Source organism: Henckelia pumila, chromosome 3 (genome assembly GCF_033568475.1).
Source record: "Henckelia pumila isolate YLH828 chromosome 3, ASM3356847v2, whole genome shotgun sequence".
Taxonomy (NCBI): domain Eukaryota; kingdom Viridiplantae; phylum Streptophyta; class Magnoliopsida; order Lamiales; family Gesneriaceae; genus Henckelia; species Henckelia pumila.
This window is the reverse complement of record NC_133122.1, coordinates 119,074,276-119,084,488: the sequence shown is the minus strand read 5'-3', so window position 1 is coordinate 119,084,488 and position 10,213 is coordinate 119,074,276. Positions and strand designations below refer to the sequence as shown.

Here is a 10,213-nt window from a genome sequence, read left to right as displayed (position 1 = left end):
GAACCCGAAATACAAAATAATGATCCCATACCTCAAGAATCTTCAGAGGACACGCCTATACCTAGAAGATCCGAGAGGACTTCTAGACCTCGTATTCGATATGGTCTTCTTCTTGAAGGGGATCAAGATGAACCCGACGTTGGATGTGATCCAAGAAACTTCAAGGAAGCAATTTCTGATGCGGATTCAAATTTATGGCTTGAAGCTATGCAGTTGGAAATAGATTCGATGCATACAAACCAAGTTTGGTCTTTAGTAGATCCTCCCGATGGAATTGTTCCAATAGGGTGTAAATGGATCTACAAGAGAAAGCTTGGGCCTGATGGTAAGGTATTGACCTACAAGGCACGATTGGTGGCGAAAGGTTATACTCAAAAACAAGGAGTTGACTATGATGAAACCTTTTCACCAGTTGCAATGTTCAAGTCCATAAGAATCCTTATTGCCATAGCTGCTTGGTATGACTATGAGATATAGCAAATGGATGTGGAGACTGCATTTCTTAATGGAAACATTAAGGAAGAGATCTATATGATGCAGCCTGAGGGATACATATCCATGGGAAGCGAGCATAAGGTATGCAAGTTTCAGAGATCAATCTATGGTCTCAAACAAGCATCAAGAAGTTGGAACCAGAAATTTGATAAAACAATAAAGGATTTTGGTTTCATCAAGAACCCGGAGGAACCGTGCGTGTACAAGAAAGTAGTTAAGGATGATGTGACATTCTTAGTACTTTATGTTGATGACATCTTACTCATTGGGAATGATGTAGGGATGTTGCAGTCAACAAAGATATGGTTATCAGGTAGATTCTCGATGAAGGATTTAGGTGAGGCATCCTATATTCTAGGAATTCAGATCTATAGAGATAGATCTAAAAGAATGATAGGACTCACTCAATCAACTTACATCGAAACCATATTGAAAAGGTTTTCAATGGATGGGTCCAAGAGAGGACATCTACCTATGTGTCATGGAGTTTCTCTATCCAAGTCCATGTGTCCCAAGACTGATGAAGAGATAGAAAAAATGACACATGTACCATATGCGTCAGCCATAGGTAGTATCATGTATGGGATGATATCCACCAGACCGGATGTGACATTTGCTCTGAGTGTCACGAGCAGATATCAAGCCAATCCCGGTCAAATGTATTGGAAAGCCGTGAAAGATATTCTTAAGTACTTACGAAGGACTAAGAATATGTTCATGGTATATGGAGGAAGAGAATTGAGATTGGAAGGCTACACCGACTCTAGCTTCCAAAGTGATGTGGATGACTCGAAGTCAACCTCTGGATTTGTGTTCATGCTCAATGGCGGTGCTGTCTCTTGGAAGAGTTTCAAGCAGGACACCACAGCGGATTCCACCACTGAGGCTGAATACATTGCTGCATCAGCTGCTGCTAAAGAGGTCGTTTGGATGAGGAATTTCGTCCAAGAGTTGGGCGTCATTCCTGAAGCTGTTGGTCCAGTCCCAGTGTACTGTGACAACACGGGTGCCGTTGCTCAGGCAAAGGAACCAAGGTCTCATCAAAGATCCAAACACGTACTGAGGAAATACCACATCATCCGGGAATTCGTGGAAAGAGGAGGCATCACTGTCGAGAGAGTGGCCTCTGCAGACAATATCGCTGATCCACTTACTAAGCCCTTGCCAGGACCATTATTTGACAAACATCGCGAAGCAATGGGACTACGTAGTATGACTAGTTGGCTTTAGGGCAAGTGGAAGATTGAAAGAGTGGGTGCCCGGTGAGCCAACTTGTGGCTAAGGGCTTTTATGACTCTATGTATAAACAATCTTTTGTTTAATATAATTTACACTTTTATAATGGCATTAACTTTATCTTTTATCATATTATTATGTTGTGACATACTATAAGATGTTTAGATGAAGACATTGAATATACTATAGTGTATGTAAGATGTGGTGGCACATGAGGATGGCTATCATGAAACACATCTTATAGTCACTGTATATTCTAAACAGTTCCTAGTCGATTGAGTCGTCCGTTAATAAGGATAAGGATCGCTCGAGATTAATACTAGCATTTGCGATGCCGAGTACCACGTTTCATTGGTATGGAACATAGAGATGTTCAAAGCATGCAAATGGATATTCATACGATGAATGATCGAACTACCCTATCCGGACTTTCCAAGTGGTTATCACTTATCGAGTGGATAAAGTCCGCGGTTTTGGTTGTACACCATTAGTCCTTACTACTTGAAACAACATTGAGACTCTATATGCTAGTACTGTACTTTGACTCGTTTACCGACTCTATTGGGGTCATCAGGTGTCGGGATTGGGTACAGTTATGACACATATAGGAGTCGTAGCTTTGTTGTCAAGGATTCACCACATACTTGCTAGTGTGGATATCCTATGCAATCTGAGGAGATATTAGTGTGACGAATCTCTGGCCAGAGTACATGATGTGTTTTAAGAAATGGTTTCTTAGTAGCACATGCGATGTAACTATTTGATCTTCAAGATGCATTGCATAGTTATCGAATCTCGAACGACTCTCGATTTACCAATAGTTGTTGATTCGATCGGGATATATGGATGAAGGGACCGTACTGTACGCTAACCAAAATCTATTGGTTCTTGTAGGCACTATCAGTGATACACTACAAGAAAAAAGGCTAACAACAACGGTGAAAAACCGTTGTCGTAGATAGTTTAAAACTGTTGTTAAATGACGTGTTGTTAAAGGGGACGCTCAAAGACAACAGTTAAAAACCGTTGTCTTTTCTGGCAAAGACAACGGTTTTACAACGGTGAAAAACCGTTGTCTTTTCTCTCAAAGACAACGGTTAAAAACCGTTGTCTTTTTTATCGTACTTTTAACTAAAGGGCCTTTAACATCAGTTAAAAAACCCCTTTAACAACGGTTTTTCACCCTTGTCTTTTTTCAGGTATAAAATTAAAAAAAAATACAATTTTGAATATTATAAATTACTCAAAATTTGAAATTTGAAAATAAAATATAATATACAATTTTTCAATATTGTAAATTACTCAATATTCAAATTTTAAATCCTAATCATGCACATTTGAAAATAGAGCTATGCTAATATCTTGATAAACTTGAAACAACATCGATCTTTTTTCCTAAATAGAGATTCTTCATGAAAGCCGCATCCATCTTTTTCTTCTGATCCAATCAACTAAGCATCCCCACACTCAAAAATATAAAAAAGAAAGAATATTTAGGAACCAAAATACAAAAAGTTAAAAAAACCAGAACACAATTTAGCAATATTTAAAAATATAAAGAACCGAAGATTAGCACCTTTCAAAACCTACAACAACCAAGGATTGATTAATTCACGGTATCATAGTTGTTTCTTTCATTCCTATTGAACTTTTCATCTCCATCATTATAGACTCTAGGATGGGGGGTGCTGGAGAATTGCTTGCAGAAAATGATGCAGGACTTGATTTATGGAACTCAATATATCAACCACATTAGATGTGACTTCCTGTTTATCCAATCAAATCCGACTCTATACCAATAACTAGAATCTTATCATAAAACCAACACATGCAAGTATGTTCCGTTGGACGTAGTTGCATAAAAGAAGTAACAAGTTTTAATGTATAACATGAGAAGTGGTTTGGCATAGATCAAGATTTTTCTCCATCAACTGAGGGCCGCAAGCAAATGATTATATATATATATATATATATATATATATATATATATATATTTGGAAAGCCTACCTTACGTTGGTGATGGATTCAAGCTAGAGATTCCCTCGAAGTGGAACCCAAGCAAAGAGAGGGAGTTTCCAGGTCAGATGCTGAGATATGAAGACAACTTTGATGCCACCAACAACGTTTCTGTTATCATCACCCCCACTGACAAAAAATCCATCACAGACTACGGTCCCCCCGAAGCCTTCCTCGTCGGAGCACGTATTTTAATTTCTTAGGAAGACAGATTCATGATATTGTGAATAACACACCTCCTCCAGAAAGGGAATTTTCTTTTAACAGATAAATATATAGTGGTGAAGAAATACAAGGAAAGCCACCATGTACCTGATCCAAACTCGATTATATGCATTAGTTCAGATGCAAAACCTACAAAACATGAGAGAGGTGGCAGGAAAGAAGCAAACAAAAATAATAATGCCCAGATACCATGGAAAATTAATTATTAATCATAACATTTATATTTAGCTTGCTTGATCCAGTCCTGTTGTCCATCAAGAGTAACATAAAGAAAGGAAGCTGGAGAACGTACGGATTAGTCCAGTTAAAACATAAAAAATAATAATAAAAAAATAAGCTGAGGATTATAGATGCATTATTATCCAGGTAATACTATACCTTTCGAGCTTGCTTCTCCGATTTCTCTTGCTCCTTTTTCTGTTATTTGCAAAAAGTCATGAGAAAAGTAGATTCATAATCTTGAAATTCAGTAAACCAACATGCATTCTTTCAAATAACCAAGTAGCTGTAATATGCATCTATATATCACAAGAGAGAGAAAGGAGGCCAACATTTGATAAGACATTTAGCATTAATAATTGACTCGAGTTTTAGTTATACATCATCAGCTGTCCATATCTTTTAACTAATTAACTCAACATTAATATTACATACTTTCCCACCAACCAAACGGTATATATCCCGGCCCAGTACTTGTTTCCAAGTATCTCAAGTTTCTTGTAAATGCTAAAAGATGTGTAGGCATCAATAAAAACTCCTAGTGTGTCGATAAATATCAATGTTCACAGGCAATTCAATATCCTTGTGAATTCCCTTCAAGGAAGAGAAAAATAAGTTGCAGTGATTGCCAAGATACCAAAACCAGGCTAATATATATATACAGTTTGAGAAAATTACCTTGATATAGATGCTTTCAACAGCCCTGGCCTCCTCACTCAGGATTTTGCCACTGCTACACATCCTACGAGATACGACATATCTAAGAGAAATTTGAGCAGCCATATCACAACAGATTTCCTGCTAACAATAGATCCGTGAGTCAAAACAAAATATGCTTGTTTGTAAATTAATTCATAATTTACTTTGGTTGTCAGACGTTCAAAACAGAATACGAAAGTACATTGGTAATTGATAATAATTACTTTGACTATATATTAAACTAGGATAGATTTCTAACACAGGTTCATCATACTTTGGTTAATTCATTTATTGTTCTATTTTACGTCTTATCCAATGAAATCAATAGCCCCACAGACTGAGACAAAAAAATTGAAAAGTTATTCAATAAGAAACAGAAACGAAGAAAAATAAGGTTGAGTTGAACACAAAAACACTGCTGTAATATGACGTACACGAGAGAAAAATAAATAAATAACTCGAGATTAATCGAATTCCTTTCCAGAAGAACAAACAACAAAGGTATGTACGTATGTATATATTGGTACAGACTAAAGCGTGTACCTGGACATTGTGTTTTCATTACTTTGTTTTTAGATATTACAGTAACTTCCTAACTATTAAATAACGTGTAAGTGTGATCAAGACTCACCAAGATAGACTGCAGTTCCAATAAAATTGCCACCAAATTAGTATCACACCATGCATAGAGAACAAGAAACATTATCAGCACTAAGAAACTAAACCAAAATTGTTAACATAGAATCCATAAATTTGCATTTAATTCAATTTATATTTATATGTCAAGAAACATTTAAAATACTAACCTTGTCTGCCTTTCTTGTTTTGTGCCTCATGGATAATATTACATGATTCACTGCTCTGTACTGGTAAGAAAGTCCTAAGCACCCAAAAGGCAAAATGAATCCAATGCTCCCAGGAAAAAAAAATAAAGAAAAAAACGGATACATACAAACAAATAAAATGAATCCAATGCTCTTGGCATCCTCAGCATCGATGGCTCTATCAAGAACTCCCCCAGGAATGGCGTTGTGACCTATCATCGGATGTCCAACACTACCACCTTACTGTTGTCCATGATGATTGTAGCCATGTACCTCGGATCCTGCTTGTTCCACCCAAGCCTTACTAATGGAGTCTCGGGCTCTGAACTTTCGTATATAATCGTAGAATGCTCCTTATCATGAAGGTCAAACACCCTAACTGATCCATCGGCGGAAACGGAGGCGAAAACCCCAACTCCGCCCCACGAGATATCATAAACCTCCTTATCGTGCGCAATCAACTGCGTATCGACGACTTCCTTCTCGATGTCCCAGATGGTGAAAGTCATATCAATACTGGAAGTCCCGATTCTCCTGGGTTCGGCTTCGTTCCAGTCAAACGAGGTCAAAGGGCCGGAGTATTCGCTGTTGCGGTTGTTGTTCAACAAGCTCTTGAGCTCGACGTGGCGGCCATTGTCGAAATCGGAGATTTGCCATATGCGGAGGAAATCGGAGGACGAGGCGAGCAAATCGGGGCGGTGGCGGTCTTTGTCGGGTATGAAAATGAGTTTGGTGGGAGGATAGGGGTGGTCGAAGGAGAGGGCAGGGTCGGGTCGGATCTCGCCGATGGAGTAGTCGAGCTGAACGATTTCGACATGGTTGGGATAGTGCTCGAGGAGGCTTGGTCGTGCAAGTACCAAGCTGAAGCCTTGCGATTCCAACCATAATCGAGATCTCCAAGCACTAAGCAACCTACTCCAGTGGACGTCGCACCTTCTCCGATGACGTACGGCAGTGGCGAAGAAAAATCGAAGGGAGAAGAGGCAATTTTGGGGATTGGTTTTCTTTGTTTTTTTTTTTGACAGTAGGTTTTGTTTTTTTTATAATAATAATTATTATTATATCAATAAAATAATAAAATAATTTAAAAAGTGTTATAAAAGACAACGGTTTTACGAAACTGTTGTATTTTGACCTAAAAAAACGCTCATAGACAACAGTTGATAAAAATCGTTGTCGTATTTCCAAAATAAACGCTTATAGACAACAGTTTTAAAGAACTTTTGTCTTTTACCCCCAAAAGACAACGGTTTTAAAAACACTGTTGTCTTTTTTATTGAGAAAACGCCCAAAGACAACAATTTTAATTAAAACTGTTGTTATAGGGTAAAAGACAACGGTTTTTAAATAAAACCGTTGTCGTTTAAGTGTTGTTAATTAACATTTTTCTTGTAGTGATACCTAAGGAATCATGGGGCGATGTTGCTAGGCGCTCTTACCATGATTCGATGGGCAAGTCGGAAATTGTTGTTCCGAGTCACAAGGAGTTGTGAGCCCATGGCTAGCTGTATCCCTGAACCATTGAGGGTCACACAAGTAATGGATTTTTAATCCCCGTTGAGATAATTAAATTTAAAGAGTTAAATTTAGTGAATAAAGAAGTGGGACTTCTTATATCAGAGTAGAAGAGTAAGATTTCCTAAAATGACATAGGGATGGGCATTTTTGGAAATCACTGAATTCAATTCAAAAAATTTATCTTGACTTTAAAAGATGCAAAAATGGTTTCTGTGCACATTGGTGAAATTGGTTTATCAATCTGAGTCACGATGAATTTTATATTAATTTCTGAACATGCGGGCTTTGCTTGTCATGCTTGAACTTATGACTAATGGGCCCTAAGCTGCTAGCAGCCCACATTATAAATAAGTTATTGCAGTACAGAAATTATACAACAGAGGTCACAAAATTTTCGAAAACCCTAGCTGTTCTCTCTAGGTGTGGCCGCCCCCTCTCCTCTCTCTGTTCGAAAATTCCAGCCTGTGAATTTCGATTTGCAGTCTGGTTTAACGGATCAAATTCGTTAATTCTCTTCGTAGAAACTTCTGATAGATTTTCTAGTGCAATCTATCAGAGGGATTCGAATTCTGTTCGTGGACCTAATTGAAGAATTGTTCGTCCATCAGTTCCTGGGATATACAACAAGAGCAGAGTTATCTGTTGGTGTCCATAATCTCGTTTCGAGATTCAAGGTAAAAATTTAATTGTTATTTAATTTTTACACGCACAATTTAATCGTAAAGTTTTGATACCCATGATATGGAATCGTTCCATATAAAATTTTAAAAACTTCCGCTGCACCGGGTATCAATTCTGATTGATCTGAACACCGTTTTCCAACAAAATTAATCAAAATTTACTCCCCGGAAACGGCGCCAAAAACTTGTTGTGAAAATTCCTCGCAAGCGTACGAGTGTCAAGTTTTAATATAGTGAATGAATCAAGTGTCGATCCCACAGGGAGTAAAATGAAAATAATCAGTGCTTGTAATTAAAATAGTCCAAACTTTATCTAGAAAATCAAACTTTCAGAATTTTGCAAAAAAATAAATAATCAAATGATTTTAGATAGCACACACACAACGTTCTGGAATAATCAATTTGAGAAAAACGGTCTAGAGGTATAGATTTCACCTGGTTTCAACAACAGTCAATCCTAAATAATTAATCTTCATGAATTTCAGTCAATTAATAGCCAAGAACACTTAAGTTTATTATTTCCCTCTCCCGAGCAACAAATAATGTTTATCAACTACAATTCAATTCAAATATTCCTATTAAGAATTTATCGCAGTGATCTATCACAAAACAATGTTCTTTTTAAAAGCTCTATTACTCTCCCGAGCTGTATAAATAATTAACAGTGTAGTTTTTACTGTCCTATTCAAAATCCCCTCTCCCGAGCAATGATTTCAAATAAATATAACAAATCAATTATTGATCAGATAATTGAAAAGACAATCAATTCTAGAAAAAAAAAATTAATCTAGAAGAAACTCAATTCAATAAAATCAAAAATTCATGAAAGTGTCTACACCAGGTTCCATCTGACCTCTAGACTCTAAAAATTTAGTTCATAATAAAATTATGAATAAACCAAAACATGTTCAAAAATCCAAACATATTCAGAATAAAATAAAAGATAAGAAACAAATCCATCGTCGACGCCGTGTCCGGACTCTCGATCTCCGTCTTCATTCTTCAAGTTAAGCTCCAAATCCTCAAAAAATCTCCAAAAGTTCCCGATCAAACTCTGTTCTCTGATATTTTGTGTGATTGTGGCGGCTCCTCTTCCAAGTCTGATAAGAATTCCCTTTTATACCATGCACAAAAGCCCACTCAAAAGCCCATAAAATAATTGACCGAAATAATAAAACTTTCCAATCCAGCAACGGGGCGGGCGCTCAAGTGAAGGCGCGGGCGCGCCTTAATCTCGAATTCTCAAATCTTCAATGCTTCAGATCATCGCGCGATAGCACTTCAATTTCTCTCCTTTAGCGCTAACAATTTAGGCCCACTTGAAAGCCCAAATTAGAGAACCCAATTTATTTCTTGATTCTTTCCTCCAGACTTATTTCTTCTTTTATTATTTTTCCTTCCTTTTCCAAATAAATTCAATAAATCACTGTAAACACAAATTCAACAAAATACCCACATAATTCTGCTCGAAACCTACAATTAACCATTAAAATCATATATAAATTAAGTGTATAAAATACACTTATCATATACCAGAACCAGCAGATGCCGAAACCTTGGCCACATGGACTCAAGCAAAGCAAAAGGAGTATCGGGAAAATATCAAGAGAGATGCCAAAGCCTTATTGTTCATACAACAAGGCATAAATCGATCCATTTTTCCCAGAATCATGGGTGCCGAAAATTGCAAAAAAGCCTGGGATATTCTAAAAATGGAGTTTCAAGGGTCCGAGAAAGTTATCTCCATCAAGCTTCAATCTTTATGGCGAGATTTTGATAATTTAGCCATGAAAGATAATGAAGATATCCGCACGTTTATTTCACGTGTAGTTGAAATAATCAATCAAATAAAAAGTTACGGAGATATCATCGAAGATAAGAAAATTGTTGAAAAAGTCCTATGGATCTTGCCACAAAAATTTGAACATGTTGTGGCTGCAATTGAAGAATCAAAAGATTTATCAAAATTCATGATGGTGGAGTTGATGGGTTCTTTAGAAGCCCATGAAAAAAGGATGAGTAAATTCTTTGGACCATCCATTGAGTAAGCCTTTGAGTCCAAACTCAAAATTGCGAAGAAAAAAAAATATGAAGGTGGAGAATCAAGCACATCCCAACAATTTCAACAAAGAGGAGAATTCAAAAATTATCGATACCGTGGACGAGGAAGAGGAAAACCACGCTTCAACAACAATCAAAGAGACAGTGGTAATATCAATTCTAACTCTTCTTGTTTTGTTTGCAATAAACCAGGTCATGAATAAAAAAATAGTTGGGATAGATGCAAAACTTGTAAAATTC

The 10,213-nt window shown here is 37.0% G+C and overlaps 1 protein-coding gene across 1 annotated transcript; it reads right to left on the bottom strand.

Annotated features, from left to right (window-relative positions):
- Positions 1–5,929: 5,929 nt before the first annotated feature.
- LOC140889384 (WD repeat-containing protein LWD1-like) lies at positions 5,930–9,953 on the bottom strand. The gene is made up of 2 exons (XM_073297097.1): positions 9,839–9,953; positions 5,930–6,582 (listed from the first exon to the last, which is right to left on the bottom strand). The coding sequence occupies exons 1-2, from the start codon at positions 9,951–9,953 to the stop codon at positions 5,930–5,932; spliced, it is 768 nt and encodes a 255-aa protein (XP_073153198.1).
- Positions 9,954–10,213: the final 260 nt, after the last annotated feature.